General features: G+C 44.9%; 1 protein-coding gene across 2 annotated transcripts; it reads left to right on the forward strand.

Moving 5' to 3' along the window:
- Positions 1-1,613: 1,613 nt before the first annotated feature.
- LOC103819581 (NADH-cytochrome b5 reductase 3) lies at positions 1,614-19,083 on the forward strand. 2 transcript variants are annotated; one of them, XM_018918593.3, is made up of 9 exons: positions 1,614-1,762; positions 5,114-5,245; positions 8,265-8,337; positions 10,281-10,387; positions 11,175-11,304; positions 12,117-12,200; positions 12,325-12,410; positions 16,031-16,130; positions 17,112-19,083. In XM_018918593.3, the coding sequence occupies exons 1-9, from the start codon at positions 1,742-1,744 to the stop codon at positions 17,285-17,287; spliced, it is 909 nt and encodes a 302-aa protein (XP_018774138.1). In that variant the 5' UTR covers positions 1,614-1,741; the 3' UTR covers positions 17,288-19,083. The 2 variants fall into 2 exon arrangements, with proteins under 2 accessions (XP_018774138.1, XP_009092352.1); XM_009094104.4 differs by having other exon boundaries at positions 1,727-1,762; positions 17,115-19,083.
- The last annotated feature ends 4,200 nt before the right edge of the window (positions 19,084-23,283 follow it).

Consider the following 23,283-nt stretch of genomic DNA (forward strand, 5'->3'; position numbering starts at 1 on the left):
CTCGCTCAGGGAGACTGAGCGACAGTAAAAGCTGCCAGCTGGAACAAGCACCCTGCAGATCTACAGCACGCTCAGTCCTTTCCCAGGAAAAGGCAGAGAGGGACTTTGGGTCACATTTTGCATGGAAAGAGGAAAGTTTATGAGACACTGAGGATGCTGGACATTCCCATGGGAGCTTTGGCTATTGTTGCCAAGTCCCCACAAGCTGACCCACACTGAAAAGCAGTGGAGACAGCCTGGGCTGGTCAGTTGGAAGCCGGCGAGGTCAGAGCACAGTGAAAGCAAAACATGGGTACACTGAGGTCTCCACCCTTCCTTAAATATTCAAGTTGGAGCCTCTCCTGCCAGATTTTTTCCCAACAATCTCCAGGATCCTTGTGCCTGTCTCAGTTATCTCCCTTTTCCTAAGCCTCAGCCTCTCAGTCATGGAGTCCTTTTATGTAACCAGTGGTGTTACAATCCCTGCACTTACTGGGGAGTTTCTGGTGCAGCAGCTGTCATTCTGAAAGAGAAAATTATGAGGATTACAGAGCCAGGCATGCTCTTGTCATAGAAAAAACAGGAATAAATATCCACCCCTGCAGCTAAATGTGCATACCTGGACTGAGACACAACCTTCTTAGCATTAGGTTGGTCTGTTAATATTCTTTTACTTCCCAGTGCTAATTCCCAAGTTTAATAAGTTAATCATGATAGACTTATGTTCTCACAGCCAGATGAGCCAGCTGTACACTCAGCAAACCACGAAGATGAAAGAAAATATCTTGTTTGGGCACACAGGGGCTCAGCACCTCTGTGTGAGCCTAGGGGATAAGAAAAGACATTTTTTTTATTATTTTGTTTTTAGGACTGCCAAGCATACACCTTTCTTGATTTTGTAAAGAGAAACTGTCTAGGAATCATTGAAGGCATATTGTGAAAACATAATATGTTAACATATTAATTAAAGAGATTTGAAATGTTTCATGTTTAGCACAGACACAAAGACACATGTGGCTATTAGTCACTAATTTTCACACATTGGTGTAAACTAAAATTTAAGGGAGCCTGGCTGAAACAGTATCTTATTGCACAGCTCAGTTCCAGTGTTTTTTGGATAAACATTCTCAAAAATTAATCTTTAAAGCTAAGAGAACTGGGATTGTTCAGCCTGTAGAAGTTTTGGGGTGACCTCACTGGAGCCTTGCAGTGCCTGAAGGGAGCCCACAGGAAAGATGGAGAGAGACTCTTGACAGGGGCGTGCAGTGACAGGACAAGGGGGAATGGCTTCACACTGACAGAGAGCAGGTTTAGACTGGATATTGGGCAGAAATTGTTCCCTGTGAGGGTGGTGAGGCCCTGGCACAGGTGCCAGAGAAGCTGTGACTGCCCCTGGATCCCTGGAAGTGTGCAAGACCAGAAGGAGCTCTGAGCAAGCTGGGATAGTGGCAAGTGTGACTGGAACTGGATGAAACTGGCAACCCCTCAAACCCACGGCAGTCTGTGATTACTGAGCGAGGTAACGAAGCGCAGCCGGGCGCTCAGGGCGCGCTGCCCTCAGACAGCTCTGAGCCAGCACCGCGAGCATGACGGGCGGGTTGGGGGTGACGTCACGGGGCGGGGCGAGACACGCGCAGTTGATCGCGGTGTATGACGTCACGGGGCGGGGCGGGTCCGCACTGTGTATGTCGTCACGGGGCGGAGCGGGCCCGGCGCGGTTCATCGCCGAGTGGGGCGGTGCCCGCCGTGTGTCGGGGCAGCGATGGGGGCACAGCTCAGCGTGGTGAGTGCAGGGGGGGGCGGCCGGGAGCGGGGTCCCTTCCTGCCCAGCCCCGGCCCCGCCCGCAGCGCTCCGGGGCGGGGCGGTGTCCCGGGGTGTCCTGCCGTGTCCCCGCTGTCCGGGGACCGCGCGGTGCCGGGAGCCCCGTGGTGCCCCCGCAGCGCTGCGGAGGCTCCGGGGCCGTCCCGCGGCTGCCGCGCCCTGGGCTGTGTTGTGCCTGTGCCGGCTGCCTGGCCGGGCGTTTTGCCCTCCCAGCACTGCGATTATCTGTTCTCGTTATTGTTACTGTTGTTATTGTTGGGGGCTCTGAACGCTTGTGGTGTTTTCCCTGTCGGGATAATTTCAGACTGTAGGTTTCGAGGGGCTCTGAGGAAGAAATTCTTCCCTGTCAGCGTGGTGAGGCCCTGGCACCGATTACCCGGAGTTGTGGCTGCCCCATCGCTGGCAGTGTCAAGGCCAGGCTGGATGGGGCTCTGAGCAACCTGGGATCGTGGAAGGTGTCCCTGCCCACGCTGTTGGAACGAGATGATCTTTAAGGTCGCTCCCAACACAACCATCCCCGATTCTATCCATGAGCGTGCTTGCTGAGCAGCGGGTCTGCAGCGCTGTCAGCTCTGCACGCATCGCTACCCTCTTTGCTCAGCTGCTTGTTACGGCTCTTCCCTCCGGTGCTCAAACACCGATTTCTTCGTGTTTGTGAGAGGGCTGGGTGGAGCTGGATTCAGCATGTGCTCGTTTGGGTGCAGCTGCTCATAAGGTGCATTGAACAGGGGAGATGAGGCTAAAGCTGCAGAAGTGAAGAAAGCCCGTTATCCTCTCCCGTTGGTTTCTGAAACAAATGAGAAGAACCTGTTAGCTGCCATTACTTCAGAACCAGGGTGTTCGAGGCCGAGGGTACAGTGTGTCTCATGCCAAGGCAGGGTTTGGTTTGTGTGTTTGTAGGGCAGGGCAGTGCTGAGGTGTCGAGCTGCAAGCCTGTGTGTTGGACTGTGCTGTGCTCACCACACCCTGGCACTGCAGTCTCCATGGCTCTTCTCTTTGTTATCACACAGAGCCCTTTTTCCATTAATAAAAATTCCTACTCTCTTACTAACTCTGCCTTGTCTGTTCGCAAAGATTTGTGCAGCTGGAAATGATGAGTCACAAGGTCCCCATTTAGTGATTCCCAGGCCTTGTGGTCAGCCTGTTGCTCTCTGCTGCTGGAGACCTGATGCTGTACAGTTATCTTCATTTATATCTTGGTCTCCCCTGTGGTGAGAGTATATAGGCCACTTTTAACCCAGAGAATTTTTTTCTTAGCAAGCATGGCTTTTTGTAATCATTCACCTTTCAGTTCTTCCCCTTTTTTCTGCACACCTGGCGATAGATCTGAGTAAGAGCTTTCTGAATTAGGGGGTGTGCTGTGTCTTTCCAGGCCAAATCCCATGAGACTTTTGCACTAATTGACCATGAATAACAAATTGCTTCCCATGAGGTTAGTGCTGTGTTAAAATTATTCCTCATTGCCTGACAACAGCAGCTCTATTTTTTTGTTCATTTGAGATAGCCACATTTGGAAATGAAATTGTTTTAAGTTATTGTCTCATTTGAAACACCTGCTGCAAAGTCAGCTTGCTATTGCCTCCAGACCTCGCTCACATGTTCATTTCTCATTAATGAGATTACTTGCTGCTCTGTCACCTTGAACAACTTCCCTCCCTCTGCCCTTTCTTGTGAATCAATAGCAAAATTTCTTCCCAGAGCTGCAGTAATCTGATGGATCTATGAGAGTTAAGGAGTAATTTTCCTGTAAACTTCAGCTTTTTCAAAACAACCTGTATGGAGCTATTTCAGTGTTCCCAAATAAAAGTGAAAAGTGCAGCATGTGTATGGCATGGTATGCCCTCGGGCTGTACACAGTGATGATACATTTTAAACCTGCAGAGCAGCACTTTAAGAAAAGAGAATTTATGCTGTCCCACAGTTTTATTACTAATAATGTAGGAAGTTTTTGTAGCCTCCTGAGGAACTGCCACAGTTGCACAAAAGCCATTCTTAAATATTGTTCATGTCCCTTTAAAATAAAATGAAAGTGAAACCTGAGCAGGCACAACTTTGAGCTCATTATTTCTGTTTTTGCTATAGTCATGCTTTTCCCTTCTCCTCTGTTGAAGTGCTGTAGAATAAATTACTGAGTCACAGAGGATTTTTATAAGTAGTTGTGCAGTTTATTCTCCTGCCCCAAAGTGAAGAGGGTGCTGTGGTGTCAGAGCATAACCTGTTCCTGTCTTATAGGGCTTCAGAGGTGGGGAAAATGATGGTAAAGGCACAAGAAGGGCTGTCCCTTGGCTGTGTCCTGTAGCTTAGCTGCTTTCCCAGGGAAGGGGTGCTGCTCTATATGCATGGGTCTGTGATGGTGGAAATGCACCCAAGCTCTGAGCTGGAGGGTGTGTGCATGGTGCCAGCACCCAGCAGCAGTGTGGCATGGATAGCAAAGCCCTGCTCAGCTGCCAGGGAGAGAAGGGGGTCTGTGCTCAAGTGCGAGACCCCAAACTGTGGCGTGTCTGCAGCACGTGGGGTGGCCTGTGAAGGGGTCTGTGCAACAGTGGCCCCTGTGTTCAGGTGGCACCAGCTGGGGAGCCTGGAGAGTGGGCACACTCTGCCAGGGCAAAGCCAGCTGCTGGGGGATGCACATGGTACAGGTGTGTGTGTATGGAATTCCCACTCATGGACCTTCATCCCAGTCGGTGGGGATGGGAACAGGATGAGCCTGTCGGGGCTGTTAGTGTGTGTCTGGCTGTGTTGATCTGTGTGGTCTGCCACAGGTTTAGGCTGGATATTAGGAAAAGGTCCTTCCCCTAAAGGGTGGTGGGGCACTGGAACTCTCCGAGGAATGGTCACAGCCCCAAGCCTGACAGAGTGCAAGGAACGTTTGGACAGCGTTCTCAGGGATTGTTGGGGTGTCCTGTGTGGGGTTGGACTAGATGATCCTGATGGGTCCCTCTCAACTCAGGATATTCTGTGTGTGTTTGGACACGTGTGATACATATGTCTATGTGCCTGCTGGAGATGGGGATTCGGTCTCCCTGTCAGGGCACCTGGGGATATGGAGCTGTGACAGCCTCACTTTGTATCCAGCTGCCAGCAGGGCAGTCCTGTGCTGGTGTGCAAGGCCTCAACACAAGAGTGATGCTAGGTCTTCATATAGCAAATATGTGGGTTTGGGATTATTTTTTTTTTCTAATACTTTATCTTCCTGCTCAAATAAACACATTCTTTTTGGTGGTTAGAGTGCCATGGCATAGTACCCTATTCCCTGTCACCCAAATAACTCATTCTACACCCGTGTCTAACGCTGCTTCTGTGCTGCTGCAGTTGCATCAGGTTGTGACATACCCAATATGGCTGATCTACACCACCTTCATGAGGCTCTTCAGGAATCCCCAGCCTGCAATTACCCTCAAGGACCCAGACGTGAAGTATGCGCTGAGGCTGATTGATAAGGAGGTAGGTGCATGTGTAGTGCTGAGCATGACCTCTCTGTGGGCACTGTGAAATGCTTACAGCTTCTGAAGCCTTGGGTGATGTCCCAACAGGGTGGATACTTTTGTCTTGAGGAAAGGACTTCTTTATAAATACTCCTTGTGTGGTGTAACTTGCAGTTCTGCTAGGATCTCGTTTCCATACAGCTTAGATTGGAGAATGCTGCTTGGAAATGATCAAACTCACAGTGATGTGTGTCAGCAGAAATGCACAAACTGTGCACCACTGACTAGGCTAAGGGACACAAGTCCTGCTGTCAGGCAGAGCAGGCAGCTTTTTCATGGTCAGTGGCGTTCAACAGCAGCTGCCAGAACTATGTTGATGCTGGTTCCTGTTACTGGATTGATATACTGTAATGTTTTCCAGGAAGAAAGGTGTTTAAGTCATGCGATCCTGACAGCACCCAAGCTGTCTCAGCTTCTCTACTCTCTGTTAAAAGTAAAGCCTCCTGGTACCAAATTAAATGCTTGCTCAAGTGGGATACCAGAAGGTCACGATGCTTTCAGGGGTTGGTCTTGCCATCAGAAATTGGTAACTAAGCTTGTGGGAAGTGTGCCAAAGCCACCAAAGTTGAAAAGTCTAGGTTTCTATTGGATAAACCCACTATCAAAAGCATGAGAGATATCTTGGCTTCTCAGGTGTAAAGTCACCTCACCTGAGGATATTTTTCATGTTGACTTTTTAAGGCTATGAGCTATTGAGAAATTTATCAGAATACTTTGGACTGGAACAGAGCTTTGTTTGAGGTTTAGAGGGTTCACTGTTAGCTTGGCTTTGACTGATTCTGTCAAAGGAAACAAAAAAAAAACCCTGTCATTTTGAATCCTGAGTTTGTGGGAACTGAGAGCTTCCCTGTGGCTTGGGCTGGGCTACACTGCTGAATTTGTTTCCCAGGTGTGCTGCAACCACACTGTTATTATAGACTCCCTACTTCTCATGAGGTCAGGAAAGGCTGAGGGAATTGGGATTGTTCAGCCTGGAGAGGAGGAGGCTTTGGGGTGACCTCATTGTGCCTTTCCAGTGCCTGAAGGGAGCCCACAGGAAAGATGGAGAGAGGCTCTTGACAAGAGCCTGGAGTGACAGGACAAAGGGGAATGGCTTCACACTGACAGAGAGTGGGTTTAGATTCAATATGAGCAAGAAATTGTTCCCTGTGAGGGTGGTGAATCCCTGGCACAGGGTGCCCATAGCAGCTGTGGCTGCCCAATCCCTGGCAGTGTCCAAGGCCAGGTTGGATGGGGCTCCGAGCAACCTGGGATAGTGGAAGGTGTCCCTGCCCATGGCAGGAGGATGGAACAAGGTGATTTTTATGTCCCTTCCACCCAGATCCTTCTATGATTGTGTGATGTGTCCAAATTGAGTCTGCCACACCTGTCTCTTGAACAGAGAAATGGGAATCTTGAGGCTGCTTCCTGGTGCATAGCATAGGAAAAATCTTTTATAATATAGTTAGGTGTGCTAATTTAGTCCATGCCTTAAAAAAGCCAACAACTTCAGTTTGGCTAGTTGGTTTTATAATGGTGTGCATAATTAATTTGTTGCCTTTCAGTGGCTTGTGCAAAGCAACAGCCTGCAAAAACTGTTCTTCAGCTTTGCATTTGGCAATAGTAGAAGACTCCTTGGCACTGCAGCTTGAGACAGAAGTGTGTGGCCAAGGGCTTGCAGGTGCCTTAGGGCAGTGCCAAAGGGGAGTGACCTCGTGCTGGAAGTGCATCCTGATCCAAGGCTGTTTGTAAACCAGCCTTGATGACACCTTGCAGGGTGACAGGCTCAGTGTCCTGGTTGTGTGACAGAGAGAGGCACGGACATGCTGATCTTGGTGTTGGGCATTCCCTGAGCCACTTAGTTTTTCACAATTGCCTCATGATGCACCAAAATACTTGTGTTATTTACCTTCAGCTAAACTGTCTGGACTTTAATTGGTGAGATGATTAAGTGGGAATTCAGGGCTTTGTGCTTTCTGCACACTGTTAAAGACAGCATAATAAAAATGCAGCATTATTGGCAAAAGCCAGTGATTTCCATACCGTGCTGAAATTTCCATACAGAAACAGCAGCAGTGTTAAGTCCACATTAGTTGTCTTTCTAAAGGAATTTTCAGATGCAGTTACTACTCCTGAATAGACATAAGTACCGAGAAGCCCTTTTGAGACTGCCAATCAATTCCCTTCTTCCTGCAGGATTTGACTTAAAATAAGGTAAAATTTGTGAGGAAAATTTCATCAGTATGACCGTAGCAAGGGAAGATGAGACAAACTGTGAGGAACAAATTTGTCTCTATTGGTTACTTTAAAAACAAGCAAACAAGATAAGGGTTACAAAACCCTTAAAAACAGAAAGTCACTGGATGAGGCATTAAGCTGTATGATGTTTCTGTCTTTTTTTTTTTTTTTTGCTGTGTTTTCCATTCGTATGAATATGACCTGATTTTTGAAGCATAAAATTTACATAATATAAGAAATAGTGTTCAGTTACTGATTACTAGGAAAGTCACACCTTTCATAAAATTTTGGCAAAGACTAGAATAATCATCCCAGCAGGACTGGATATATGACAATGTTGTTCATATCTAAACATGGTGCTCTTTTCAATTTCATTTATGGATTAGTTCAGTTTTTACAGGGAAAATAAGGACCTTACCATAGCAGAAGGAACCAGGTTGCTACTTCCATTTAAATGGTTAATTCATCTGATTTTAAGAGATGAAAATCAGAATACTTTGGCCTTGAACTCCTGCATATTTAAATTGGGAATGAGAATTGAAGAACTAATTAATTTCTATCTTGTGGCCTTCTCACAGAAGGCAGTGTAAATGTCCATAATATTTGGAGAGTTATCACTCAGTCTTAATCTGTACACAGGTATCATTAAGTATCATTAATTCTTAATCCTGCGGTCTGCCAGACTTGTCTTGTTTTAGAAGTGAAATCACAAACATTAAATCCCAACAACAGAGCTGACTGTTCTGATTTTCCTTTTTCAGGAAGTTAGTCATGACACAAGGAGATTTCGATTTGCTCTCCCTTCCATGGAACATGTCCTGGGTCTCCCTCTAGGTATGTTCCCTATGATTAATACAAGTGTTGCTTGCATTAATTACCTTCTAAGAGATTTTGTGGGGGTTTTTTTCCCCCCTATGTTTTGTTTTTGGAATACTGCTCACGTGGCTGGAGCTTTTACTGAGAGCTCTGCAAGATTATCCTCGTGCTGTGAGTAATCTGCAGGCTCTGAAATGCAGTGTATGTGAGTGAACATCCAGCTTGTTTCTGTGGAGAGTGGAGGAACAAACACAGGTCTTCACTTGTACTTTTCCAGTCTCAGCTTTCCAGCATGTGTTATTCCTGTGGGGCCGAATCCCTGCAGTCCCCTTCTGTGCCCTGAGGCACCACTCTCATCCACTTCTCCTCTAACACCCGTGGTTAACTAGATGATCTGCTCACTTCTGAATTTCATGGAACTTGTGAATCACCCAGGGCTAGCTGTTTCCAAAGGCCCTGCCACGTGTGTGGTGCCTTCCACAACAGCTTAGTGCCTTTGTTTCCTCCTGCTTGTATAAAGAGCATTTAATTGTGACTTGTGTTTAATAGGACCCTTGCTTTAACGAGCTGCTGCAGTGATCCTATGCTCCTGTGCTTTGTGGTTGTTGTCAGCACCTTTTCCAGGTGTTAAGTTCCATCTTTGGGGTGTTAAAAATGTCTTGATCTTTTTAGTAGCCATAAAAGCAAAGCTCCTTTCCTTGGCTTGCCCAAAATGGACATTGAGGAGTGGTTTGCAGGGTGAGACTTTCAGAGAGAGCTGACAGCTGCAGAAGATGGAAAAGCAGGTGGGAGCAGCAGAGCTACAGTTGGGTGGCAGATGCTGTTTGGGCTCTGTGGTGTGTGCCTGCAGCCACTTCTGCCCTAGAGAAGGAACAGGAGCTCCCTGCTACAGCTCCCTCCAGATGTGCCCTAGCAGGATGTTGATGTCTGTAGGCTTTGCTGGGAGGGTTACTGGAATAAGATGTCCATGTACAGCTTCAGGTGAGTTATGATGGCTCATTCCCCAGGTCACCGGATAGCACACCTTCCCTCACCTAGCACTTTGTAATCCTTCTGAAGTAAGGAATTAAGCATTCCTGAAGGGTCAGCTGCTTCTGGAGCTAATGTAATATGGTCATTATGATCATTTGCAAACCAGTTCCTAGTAAAATCCCCTCTGCTGTGTTCCCATAACAGTCAGAGGATTTGTGCCATCATTGGAGATGCTTTGTTATGTTGACCTAATGGTGAAAAAAAACCCCAAAATTCAAAACCTCTCCTTCCCCCCCTGGGTAATCTTCACTTAGGTGTCTTCACAATAGTGGAAATTTATAGGAAAACCTTCCATAGAAGTTAGTTATTTTCTTGCTTTTTTCAGAAAAAAATATGTAGACATTGAGAAGAGAAACTGTTGTAGAGAGCTCAGAGGATGTGTGACAGATGGAAATGTGGTTGCTGCATTCACATATTAAGCTGGAAGAATAGCAAGGTTAGAAAAGTGCTTAGTGTCTAGGCAGCCTCAGCAAAGGCAGCTGGAGAGCTCCTGGAGGGTGTGAGGGATGTGTGGTCAAAGCAAGAACAGTTACAAACTCAGTTTTTCTAAACTGTGGCAGTTTACAGCTAATACATTAATAAAGGTGTGTGTGATTTGGCAGTTCTCCCATCCTGTGTCCCTTTTATGTGCCTGTACAGGAGAGACAAATCCCATCTTTTGAAAGATCTGGGGTACAGTTCAGGCTTTGGTAATTGTAAGTGCATGAAGGTATGATTGACACACAGAATTAGCAGTGGAGTTGTCTGTCCTTCCAGGTAGGTCTGTGCATGGCAAACAACTCTAGCAAGGTGTGGCAGGAAAATAAGAAAGGAAGAAGTGATGCCCCAAAATAAGGTAGTTAGAGCTTTGAGGCTGTATTTCAGCACAACCACTGAAAGAAAAATCTTTTGAAAGAAAATTAGTTTTGGGTTTTTTTCCCCTGCAACAGGGCAGCACATCTACCTGTCTGCGCGGATTGATGGAGCTCTGGTTGTCAGACCTTACACTCCAGTTTCCAGTGATGATGACAAGGGCTTTGTGGATCTTGTTGTCAAGGTGAGAATGTCATGCTCTGTTCCCAGGCTGGGCAACTTCTGAACCACCTTTACAGTGCCTTTATGTGAAGTTTGGTGTGCTGGCTTCTCTTGAATGTGCCAGTACCTACAGTCAACATTCTGCAGGCACTTCTTTGGTGAGGGTGTCTCGTGAGATGCTGCATCATTTCCACCCTCTGTGTAGACCTGCAGATGTTCATATGCTTTTTAATCCTTCTGGAACAAGGAATTAACCTTGCCTGGGGTTAGCTACTTCTGAAGTTAATGGAATTTGGTCATTATGATCACTGAGAGTGATGATCATTATCATTACTGATCCAGGCAGTGGGATTGATTGATTTAATTGGTAAGAATGTGATTTTAACTCTTGTGATAATGTACTTTTGTTTTATCTCTTGGTAGCTACAGTACCTATCATTTAAAGCTGTTAGGAATTCAAAATATTAATATCTGCACTGGATTTCCTCTTAGAATTTTGCTCTTTGGAATCACAGTGTTTTGGGTTTTTTCTTTATTTTTCTAACCCCTTTTAAACTTGGGTGTAAATTGTGTTGATTATTATCAGTATTTTCTATGTTGCAGAATTACAATGGAGAAATCACTGGTCTCTGCCCAAAATTTGGGGCAGGAGTGGCCTTTTGATCTTTTGTCAGTCAGACATTGCAATTCTTTATGGAGTAATTGTGTTCTTTGCATGAGAAATATTTCTACATCAAAATTTTAAGGGGAAACACTCTTCTCTGAGCTGTGAGACTGAATTGCTTTGTTATTGTTTTTAACAATAACAGGTCTACTTCAGAGGTGTCCATCCCAAGTTTCCTGATGGGGGAAAGATGTCTCAGTACTTGGACAGCCTGAAAATAGGGGACACCATTGACTTCAGAGGACCAAGTGGCCTCCTTGTGTACAAAGGAAAAGGCAAGGCTGGTTTGGAATATAGAATTTACCCAGAGTAAACAGTACAGGAAAAATGTCTTATTACTGTAGAAGTGCTTTTTATTGATGCTGTTCTCAAGTGAGGGGTTGGGGTTTTTCCATGCTTATATAGGCACAGTTTATACACTGACAAAAACACTGGGTATTTGCACTGTCCACTGCAAATTTCTCAAGTAAAGATGAACTTTGAGTAGGCATTGCTTTTATGTCAATGTAAAATATCTTCTCTTAGTATAATGCAGTCACAAATATGTCACAAAAACCTTCTGGTAGTTTTGTGTGAAGCAGAACTCTGACACGTGGTTTTCCAGAGCTTTGTATGTAGCATTCATGTTATTCTGGATGAAGAGAGCTGTGAATACAGCCCAACACTTTGGGGAGTTTCAGACTCTCTGTGTTTGGCTCAAAAAGAGAAAAATAATAAAAAAACCCCATGCTGCATATTTTATGTTTTTCTTTAAATTAATCTGCTCAGAGGAAATAAACTCTCTGATCAGTTTCTTAGTGTAGAACTGTTTCCAGAATGTCACTGGGGGTGTGGGATGTGAGCAAATTGAAATACAGGTGGTGTGTATGTAGGCTGTGATCAGAGATAAGTCATAACCCATGTCAGTGTCTGATGGTACCACCTCATGTCTTAAAATCACCTTTCAGGACATCTTCACCTTTTCTGTTCTCTGAGAGGGAAGGGTGGCAGGGCTGAAATGAAGTTAATTTAGCAGGATGTGCTGGAAAGGGATAACAGGAGGTGTTTCCTGCTTGCTTCAGTGTTTTCCATCTCTTTCTCTCTCCAGGCAAGTTTGCTATTCGGCCAGAAAAGAAAGCTGAGCCAGTTACCAAGACAGTGAAATACGTGGGGATGATTGCAGGGGGGACTGGTAGGTATCTGTAAGGATTCATCTATGGTTTCTGACAGCTGCTAGATGCATTTGCTTACATTTTCCCACTTGTCCCTTCTTTTACTCCCCATCCTCACATCACTGACCTGCTTCTCTCCCCCAGGGATAACACCTATGCTGCAGATCATTCGAGCAATCATAAAGGACAAAGATGACCCCACCATTTGCCAGCTGTTGTTTGCTAATCAGGTAATTCTGTCCTTTTCTGTTTGTAGTGTTTTACTTAGCTAGCAGGACTCCACTCAGCATGTGAAATCACAGAGATACAAACCCTGAGGGGAGAAGTGAAGTGTTGAAAGCCTCCCATATAAAAGTACTGTGATGAATTGAGGGTTTAGCATTACTGCAGAAAAGATTACTAATGTTTGCCTTCCTGTGACTCAGTGCTCTGTTTCTAATCCAGTTTATGAATGTTAAAGCCCTGCATTCCTTTGTGCAAGTTTTTAATGTTTTGGGCAGACTTTCAGAGCTGTCTTTCTTAGTGGAAACAAAATGGAAGGGGTGGACATTTGTCTCCTCCAATTTCAACTCCCCAGCTTTGCAGCAGTGTTTGTCTGTGGAATCTTTCTGTCTGAGGACATCTTGGGTGAGGCTAAAACTAACTGCAGCCTCCAGCAGCTCCCTCAGTTACAGAGCTATGATTCTTCTTGGCTGTCTGCTTTTATTTCCAGCCCTTCTGTCAGTTTTTCACTGCTTCTCTTGCTCCTTGAGGTGTGGCATCCTGCATGCTGGCCAGAGGGAAGCGCTCATCCATGGAATCCTTGCAAGAGAGATTTCTGGGAAAACCCAAATGTGTTGGTGTGCTGCTGGGTGTTACCTCGTTCTCAGGGGTCCCAGGATGAGGGAAGAGACGACAAAGTTGACTCCATGTATCAGAAGGCTTGATTTATTATTATATGATATATAATATATAAAAACTATACTAAAAGAATAGAGAGAAGGATTTCACTACAAGGCTAAGCTAAGAATAGAATAGGAATGTATAACAAAGGTCTTCTCAGACCAAGACTGGCTGGACAGGTGAACTGTGATAGGCTCTTAATTGCAAACAGCATGAGGAGGCCAATCAGAGATTTCCTCTGTTGCATTCCACAGCAGCAGATAAGAATTGTTTACAGTTTGTTCCTGAGGCCTCTCAGCTTCTCAGGAGGGGAAAAATCCTAAGGAGAGGATTTTTCATAAAACATGTCTGTGACAGCTGGGCAGTACCCCTTCTTGGCCTGATGTTCTTCTGCTGTGACCCTTTCTGCTTTTTAATTTCTCCCTCTAATTAATATTTGTGTTTGAATTGAGTCATTATTTGTGGTGAGCTTCACTTCATGTTTGTGGTTTTTAGCTTCCTTAGGCTCCCCTCTATTTTTCTTTTCATATTCAATGTGTGCTCCTTCCTTTGTGCCATGTTTATTCCTACAAGAAAGATGGAGAGGGACTCTTGACAAGGGCCTGGAGTGACAGGACAAGGGGCAATGGCTTCACACTGACAGAGAGGAGGTTTAGATTGGATATGAGGAAGAAATTGTTCCCTGTGAGGCCCTGGCACAGGTTGCTCAGAGAAGCTGTGGCTGCCCCTGGATCCCTGGCAGTATCCACGGCCAGGCTGATGAGCAACCTGGTGGGGGTGGAACTGGATGGGTGATATAGTAGTTTCTTCGAGCTATGTCTAATAAGCTCTCAGAGGTATATAGCACACCTAAGATAGCTTAGCTACCTTTGGAGTCATAAAAATCTGCAGGATGGCTTCTGTTGCTGTGTTGGAAACAAAAACGTTTAATAAAAGGCAAAACAACAAAGAGGGGAAAAACCGTGCTAGACGTTCTTGCTCTCAGTAAAACACCTCACAGGAGCAATTAGTTTCTTTGATCACTCCTTTTTCTAAAGTAAATTGCTTAGGCAGGACTTTTTGGCTTTTGTCCAATTAGCCATCCTTAAGTTTGAGTTGAAGTCTCCTGGGCCTATGAGATGCCTTTTCCACCTAATTGAGGAGAGTAATTTCTGGGCTTCTTTCCTTATTGAGGGGACAAAGGATAGTTTTGTCACTCTGTCAACAGGGGGCACATTCCTACATCTCACCCTTTCTATACATCTAAAAAGAAAGAGGAGAAAGGAATATGAACTGAAAAAGTTTTACCTTTGTTGACTATTTGTAGTTATGCCAATAATTTTTAAATTTGGTTCTAATCTTCTGTCTTAACTTTGGTGAAGTGCTTTCTTAGGCAAGCCTCAAATTTTTGGCTATATTTGATTTGAACATAGAGGTAGGTTAACAGCTTTTTGACACAATAACGATAACTTAGAGAATTTTTTCTGTGCAAAACTTTTTTAAACAATTTTAACTAGTGCAAACTTGTAAAACAGTGTCTGGTTTTAGCTGTCCTTCAGTTGTTTGTGTGCTCTTTTTTTCGTGTCTTCTGGTGCTCTTGGATCAGCTGTACCTGTGGCTTGACATTCTTTGCAGGGACTTATAGAAGACTTCCATTTGTAGAAATGCATGCCAACTCCTGCCCCCAAGTCACAAGAGGGTAGGGTCCCGAAATTTGTCCTGTCTTTGGATTTTTGATGAAGACTGGTGGCCTTTTTTTGAGCTTTGCTTGACTGGTATTGCTGAAATTACATGGGCTTTAAGGTCCCTTCCAACCCAGGCTGTTCTGTGATACCTGAGTTATAGCCTGTGGTTCCTCTGCCCAGGAGCTATGATCCAAGTGCTGAGATTCCCTGTTCAGAGGAGCCCTGCTGGTGCTCTCTGCTGCTGGCTGGAGCCCTTGGATTTGGCATAAAGTGCAGTGGTATCAGACAGGAGGGCCAGGATTTGCTAGGAATGATTCAGAATGGCTAACACAGGGCTGGAGCTGCTTTAGTAGCATGGGAAACTCACTGCAGCTGGGAGGGAGAACCTGGGAACAGTTCCCTCCCTGTTACCTATGGAAACATCAGTCCCTGGCTTTAAAGAGTCCTTGTACCCAGTAACTCTACAAATAGGAAGCCGTTTTTAAAAATATTTTAAAGTGTTTAAAACAATGTACATGGGCTCCTAGTGTGCTTCTGGCTGGCACACTTTAAGTTGGCCAGAGCCAGGAGGAGCTTTTCTGGAGCACCCACAGCTGCAGATCCAGGAATAGCACCTTCTCTGGGATAGCTGCTGCACATACCTCCTTATCCCCACAGTTAAGGGCTTAATGGTGACCTCTGTGCCAAATTACTATGGCTGCAGGGTATGGCAGCACTTTCTGTCCCTGCCCTTTTCCTTCCTGCCCAGACTGCAGCTGCTCTTAGGGAAATAAGGCTTTCTTTTGGCCTTCAGTGATGCTGCATGAGGGAGGAGCCAAACTTGATACCCTGGGTAATGTTTATTGTCCCAACCAGAACTTGATACCCTTTTGCTTGATCTTTCCATAAGCAGTCTCCATATGGCAGTGCTGATGATAACTTGAATTGACAAAGGTGAAAAAACCTGGCATTTCCCTGTCTGAAAGGCAGAGTATGAAGGGGTAGGGAGATATTTCTGTGCAGTCATGATTAGTTTTATGATGTGATAATGCTAAAAGGGGCTTTATTTTTCTGATTTTCTGATGATTCTGCTTTATTTTTAGAGGGAAGGCTAAAAATGGTCAGGATTTGGGAAAGTTAGAAGCCTTCTATTAGCTCTGCCACTGGCTAGGCACGGGAATAACTTGGGTTTGGCCTCTTCAGCCTTTAAAATGCAGTTGAATCATCTCTTCCATCTCTCAGGGCTGTGCAGTAGCTGCTGCTCTGTGGCCATGTGAGAGCTGCACTCACATGCAGGGTGTGATCATTGTTTTCCTGTCCTGCAGACTGAGAAGGATATCCTGTTACGTTCCGAGCTCGATGAGATCCAAGCGCAGAATCCCACTCGCTTCAAGTGCTGGTACACGCTGGACACAGCGCCTGAAAGTAAGACCTGGAGTGCCACTTCTTGTGAAACTCAGGAGCATTAATGTGCTTTGCAGGAGACATGCATGTCATGGGTGTATTTCTGAGCTTCATGATCCATTTCTTAGTGAATTCATTGCTTAGCAAATGTCTGAGTAGCGTCATTCTCCACGCAGGGATGCACATGGGCTCTGGTGCAAGCAGGAGAAGCATTTCCAAAGCTCACCTCAGGCCAGTGGCAGTGCAGTGTTCCTCCCATGGCTACACCTGCAGAATTACCATTGTCTCCTGTGGAGGCTGACCTTCTTTTCTCCTTCCCCACAGACATAAATACAATGTGTTATCCTTGTGTTTGGAGCCTGCTCTGAGGAAGCTGCAGTGCCAGAGGTACTGTGGAGCTCATGGGCACAGATCCCTGCCCAAGCTTGCTGAACAAGCTTGAGGAAGAGAAGGCTAAACAGTCATTCCCTGTGGTTTCCTTCCTTACCATTCCTTGTCATGCCCACCCATGTCAGGATATATTCACACTCGTATTCAGTGGGAGTTCAGGGCAGAGAAGGAGAAGCCATATATGCCTCCTCTTCCATGTGACCAAGAATACACCTCTGGTACATTGAGGGAAGGCTCTGTTTCTGTTTTGTCATCCACTGCAATTGGTGTTCTCCTGGAATTTCTAATTGCCATTCCTTCTTTGGGGACATCGTGAGTTGGATAAAAGTTGGGATAAAAGTTCTTCCTTGGACCTCTTCAAGACTCTTCTGCAGGCTTTCACTGTCATATGTGAAACCTGACCAAAACTGGTCAGAAGCAGCACAAGTTTGTTGTGTATCCAGGGCTGGGGATGTGATGGTTAACCTGAATACCAGTAAAACTGACTCTCACTGTAAGTGTTCCAACTGGGAACAACTTCATCAGCAGGATTTCTCCTTTCTAAAGTGACTTGTATCTCTCTTTTCCTCCTTTTTACCTCATTCCCCTTCCCTTACTTTCATTTTCTTTTAGCAGATTGGGATTACAGCCAAGGGTTTGTGAACCAAGAGATGATCAGAGATCACCTGCCCCCACCTCAGAATGATGTTCTGATCCTCATGTGTGGACCTCCTCCAATGATCCAGTATGCTTGCATTCCCAACCTGGACAAACTGGGCTATGCCAAGGACATGAGGTTCTCCTTCTAAACACGACTGTTATTCAGGGATCTTGTGTAGAAGGGAAGAAAAAAAAAAGCATTTAATGGGGAACAGGACAAAGTTACAGAGATGGCTGATGCACAGTGCTGGGAAAATACATTTACATTAAAAATACTTCATATTTTCAGACTCTCTGGCAAGTAAGACATGTAACTGTGCTAAACCAGTGTGTGGAGAGGTGCTGATGCCTCGTGCTCTGTGTTGTGTGCTCCATGTCCAGGGAGGACAGTGCAGCTGCTCAGGGCAGCACACACTCACTTACGCTTTTTCTTAGTGCTGTAATAAAGTGGCAGTAATACCCTACTTCCTAACACTGTGCATACCCAGGATTTTATTCAGTATGAACTATGAAAATAATGACAAGTGTTGGATTATTAACCTTGCTTATGCCAAACTGTAATCCTTACAGAGCTCTGAGGGCCAGGAGCGTTTGCCTTGTATCCATAACCTTTGCAACATCAGTTTAAAGATGCTTGTTGAGTTGAAGGATGCCAATGAACATTTATGGCTGGAGCTGTTGCAGCTGCCTCGTAATCAAAACAGAGAGGTAGGCAGTGATAAAAATTGGTTTCCTTTGTATTTTGGAATAGCCTCTCTTAAGTGCAAACACTTTTCCATCTGGTCACAGTTCTCATCCCTGGGCAATGAAAGAAACTACGGAAGGTGTCTTTGGGTACTGTTCCACAAGTACTTTGAATTTTTTGCTTGATAATGTGTGGGATACTGAAAAAAAATTCTTAATTTTGTATTTACTCCTAAGTACTGGGCGATGGCATAGGAGTACAAAAGCAGTTCTTCTGCATGTCCTGTGCAGTGAAAGAAAATGCTGGGTGAAAACTGGATGAGATTTTCTTGTTAATTGTTTCCCAGAGGTGGATTTGGGCTGAAGGGAGCCCAGGTTTCATTGCCAGGGAGTTTTGGTAGGCAGCCCTGCTCTGGGTACAGTAGCACCTGATCACCTCCATGTCTCAATCAGGCAAAGCTCCCCAGAGTTTGCTTGGGAAGGATGCATGGGAACAGCCTTAAATCACCAAACTGACAGCAAATTCAAGTGTCTCACTGAGTCTAAAACTGTTTCCTAGAAGCTGTTTACTACAGCTTCAATTCTTATTTTTTCATATCCTTTTTTTACAGCAGCCTTTTACCTAGTTTTTAGGACACTGCAGGCATCTTGCGTGCCCAGCCTTCTGCTTCTGACCAGCAGAGATGCTGCTGAGGTTAGAGGTGTCCTAGGAAACTAAAAACCTTGTTCTGGTGATGACATCAGAGTGACTGGAAGGGTATTTAGTCATGTATGAAGTATTGTGGGTGCTGAGGTAGCTACAGGTGTCAATGTACAATAGCAATTTTTAAAGACTGGGTAGCGATTAGAGGTTATAGCTCACTGTGTTTTCTTTTGTGCCACTACAACAGGTGGGTACTGTGTATTTAAAAGGTTCATTTTTCAGCAAGAGTGAAAAAGCAAAGATACTACAGTTAATTTAAGGAACCTCAGCCAGATAATACTGTTATTAATTTTATTAATTTGACATTTGTCTCAAGTCTTGAATTTTTGATGTGTGTTTCTGAAACTTGTTCTTTAATACTATGCTCCAAAGTTGAAATACTACTCAATTTTTCAAGTTTTAGTCCCTTTCTTGGAAGGCAAAAAGCAAAAATATGAGAGAATTGGTCTTGCTGCTGGTCTGTATCACTGTGGGATATGCATAGATTTTTTTCTTTATTGTATTTGCCAAGGTCATTCTCATCCTTTTTTTATCCTGAATAAAGTTTTGAAAAGCTGAGTTTCATGAGAACTGGTTCATAATTTGACTATTCCTAACTTGGAGTTTCCCTTGGCACTGAAATCAGTGAGTAAATCTAACATGTCCTTGAAGGGCCATAAGATCCAAGATAGCCAATCCCCAGTTCCCTCAGGATTTGTTAATTTAAAACTTTCAGGTTTGATTTACCAGACTTAAGGTTTTGGTGATTTCATGATCAAAACAACAAGAAATCTGTGAAACTTAACTAAAACTGGCTAAAAATGGTCCCTGCTGATGACTAATTGATACATCTCATTAAAAAGGAGGTAGGATAATAAGGTAATTCCTGGCTTTCCACACTAAAAATGCAGTACCAGAGGGTTCTGTTATCCCAAGGGTTTGGGGGATATTTGGCAAAAATATTTATGGTGGCCCAGGTTGGACTAAGCTTTTAATGCCCCTTGGATTCACAGGATCAGGTGTTCCAGTGTGCACTGCACAGGTTTTTGCAGGGAAATCCCTTGATCCCCAAATCCATGGGAGTTCAAAGCAAAAACCCCTGGGAGTTGAAGACAAGAGGATGTTTCTAGGGCATTTTGAAGTATTTGGTGTGCCCTAAATGTTAGGTTTGAATTAATGCAAATTTTCCAGGATTGTGTGTTTGGAGTTGCTGGTTTAGGGATGGCAAGGTCTGGATTTGGATTTGTGGGCACGGAGCACTCCTTGTGTCAGCTTTAGGTCTGGATTGGTGGGAATTGTTGGAGGAAAGCAAAGGGAATTGAAATGCACAGATCTGTTCCTGGAGAAATGATCAGGATGGGAGAAAAGAGGGTGTGGAACTGCTGGGAGCTCCTGGAGAGAGGAAAGGATCCAAGGATTGGAGCAAAAGCTGTGGAACAAAGCCTGAAAGGGGACAGGGGAAGGGGGAAAGAATCCCTGCTTCAGGAATCCAGCAGGGAGCAGGAGAGGATCATTTTCCATCCACCAGCTCTTGGTGAAATCCTAATAAGGAAGGTGGAAGGAAATTATTTGTTGCTATTAGGTTTGGAATGAAAGGTGCTATTCCAGAGGGGTATATTCACCTCTTAAAATTCTGTTGGATAAAGGAAAAGAGGGAGGAAGTAGCTGGGGAATGAACAGGTGGATTTTTGATGAATGCAGGGGAAGATGTGGCAAGGGACTCTTAGGTAAATTACACCTCACAGGTACCACCAGGAAAAGCCTCAGCTGCCCTTCTTTCCAAGCTCTGACATTCCAGAGGGGTAACCAGTGGTTAGCACATCCATTTCTATATTCCTTGGATGCCCAGTGCTTTGTTGGGAAGAGATTAATATTAGGAAATGAACAAATCCAGGGATGTAACTCCTGATAGTAAAGCCCTGGGGGCCGAGGTTTTTATATTCTTCCCAAAGCCAACAGAGGGAATCCTGGAGGAGGTGTCACTGTCGGTAGGATTCCTGGGAAATGGAAAGCAGCAGAAGCAGGAAGAACAGCGGTGGAACCAGACTCCAGCTGGGTAAGGCAGACACCAAATCCTTTGGAATTAAAACTAGGCAGGGGCGAGAAGAATTAACTGCCAAATTTGTACCCCATGGGATACTCCATGAGAAGATCCAGACTGGGGAGCAGTTCTCCCAGATGGGAGCAGTGAGCAATTCCCAGTGAGCCTCCGAATCGTCTGAAGGGAAGAAAGAGGGATCCTTTCAGCACAGGGATCAGCTGTCAAACATGGAGAAGTTACCAGAAAATTACTCAGGAGTGTTTAGTTCCCAAGCCAGGTCAATCTCCTGCCTCACAAGGCTCAGGAATCTGGGAAGACGTCTACTAAAGCTGACTTAAAGTGGTCCCTGCTGCTGACTAATGAAAACAACTCATTTAAAAGGGGGTAGGATTAGTTCAATACCCATCCCCATCTTGCCAATATCTCTTGCCAAGATCAGAGTTCTTTGCCCACTAAAGACCCAGTAACCAGCAGGGACATTTCTCCCACTCTCCAGCAGAGACCTCCTCCCTCCACATCCAGGGAGCTGCAGCCACTCAGGGAACACCAGCTTAGTCATGGGCTGGGAACAAGAGAGGTACAAGGAATATTTTTAAGTCATTCCAACCTCAGAGGTGTCCAGACCTGGGAGAAAGCATTCCCACACCACTCCTGGAATTTTCTTCCCTGTCCCTTCCATCTTTGGAAGGTTTCTGTGGGAGCCTGACTTACTTGTGCAGTTCAGAAACTGCACAGCCCTAAAGCATTCCTTTAGGGAACATGAAGCTTCCCTCATGCACTTCATTTCTTTATCCTAAATATTTTCCCTGATTATCCACAATCTAGAAAGAAAAAATTCTCCTACTTTTCCACCACTGATTCCCTCATTTTTACTTCTAAGTATTTATTTAATGGAGCTTTTCTCAAGGTCTGCCCCCACAACTTTCCCTACGTGCCCACTACTCATCACCTCATCTTTCCCTGGAAGTATTAATTCTCTACTCTTGGGGTCAAGTTTTGCCTCCAAAATTTTCCCTACCTGTCCACTACAGAGTTCCTCATTTTTCCCCCAAAATATTCATCCTGTCCCCTACAGATATATGCACAGCTCCATTCCCTTGGGTCTTGCCACTGGTCACCAGAGAGAAAAGATCGGTGTCTGCCCCTCCTCTTCCCTTGGGCTTTAAATATATTTAATTTGCTGGGTCTTCAAGAAGTTTAAGAATACTTTTTTTTTTTAATCTACAAATGCAGTTCCAGTACCAGATACTGTTTTCAGTATCATTGAAGAGATGATGAATCCCTTATCAAACAAAAAGCCAGGTGAGCTCCGTGTTGTTTCAGCAAGCTCCAATCAGCTTCTAAAGATTCACTCTGAAAGCTCTGGGCTGCCCACACCTCATTCTCCATGGAATTTGTGTTCCAGCCCCTCTGGTGTTCAGGATGCCCCTTTTGCTGGGGAGGAGCAATGGACACAGGCTGATTCCTGAGAAAATTGTTGCAGGAAGAGCTGCCAGTCCTCTTTTGGGCTCCTGCTAGTTCAATTTGCAAATTTCTGTTTGATTTGTGGATTGCTGCTTGTGGAGCTGGAGGAGCCAGCAAAGAGTTGTTTCTTATCTTCTGTCTCTCTGTTACTCATGACCTCTTAGGTCTTTATGACAGTGCTCCTTTATGAACCCCCAGCTTTAGAACCTTTTAAATCACAACAGTTTTTAGGGCTGCCTTGCTTGTGGTTTATTACAGTAATTTACTGCCTGCTCCTAGATTGTCTCTAAAAAAACCAAAACAATGTATTGAGTCTCCTGTGGTAATTTTTCTGTATTTTGTATCCAAGTTTGGTAAGGAATGTGAAGTTTCCAATATAAAGGCACGTGTTTTGTATGTCAGAGATCAAAGGTCATTATTACAGGATTCTTACAGCTGCTTTGGTAAATAGCCATGGGAAACACTCCCATGATGTGGGAGCTTGCAGATAAACAGAAAGATCAAATAGAATGAAACTCCAGATGCAGCTGCAAGAAACAAGTTTTTCACCAAAAAAAAGTGGGGGAAGAGGGTGGGTGGCAGAAAGTCAGGACAGCTACTTACATAAATAATCTAAAACACAATTCTATTCCATGCTGCAAGCAAGATACTTGTATGAGTGTGTGGAATGCTGCTCCCTCAGCTCCTTAGGGATAAAGCAAAATGGGATGGATTGTTTGATCCTCTCTCTCTCTCCATCTTTGCTGCATTTAAACCAAGTATTTACTCATTCTGGTAAACTTTCTCATCATGGGCACTTCTCTGGTGTTCCAGATTTGGTGATAAGTGTTGGTAACTTTTTAAATGGAAAAGGATTCCTGACAGCAGCTGGAGGAGAAGATATTTCCAAAGGGATTGTTTTCCTACTTAATCTATTACAGAACTGCTGTGACTGTCCCATCCCTGGTAGTGTCCAAGGCTGGATGGGGCTCAGAGCAGTCTGGGGTAGTGGAAAGTGTCCCTGCCCATGGCTGGGGATTGGAGCTGGATGGGCTTTAAGGTCCTGTCCAACTCAAGCCATTCTGTGATTCTCATAGGGAGTAAGTCTTAAAAAATTCAGAGTTCAGACATTTTAGTCTCATGGCAAGATGCTTTTCATAGGACAGAACTTCTGACCTGTCCCTAAAGCAGTCCATCAAGTGTCTCTGGATGTGGCACTAACGCACGTGGCACACTTGGCAGAGTTAGGTTTACAGTTGGGCTGAACAATCTTGAAGGACTTTTCTAACCTAAAT

The sequence above is a fragment of the Serinus canaria genome, chromosome 1A (genome assembly GCF_022539315.1).
Source record: "Serinus canaria isolate serCan28SL12 chromosome 1A, serCan2020, whole genome shotgun sequence".
NCBI classification, from domain to species: Eukaryota; Metazoa; Chordata; class Aves; order Passeriformes; family Fringillidae; genus Serinus; species Serinus canaria.

Bases quoted from the DNA above. Each gene is read 5' to 3' on its own strand.
- LOC103819581 (XM_018918593.3), top strand. From the start codon at position 1,742: ATGGGGGCACAGCTCAGCGTG. The intron at 8,338-10,280 runs GTATGTTCCCTA...CCCCTGCAACAG, and splicing joins TGTCCTGGGTCTCCCTCTAG to GGCAGCACATCTACCTGTCT. The intron at 12,411-16,030 runs GTAATTCTGTCC...CCTGTCCTGCAG, and splicing joins AGCTGTTGTTTGCTAATCAG to ACTGAGAAGGATATCCTGTT.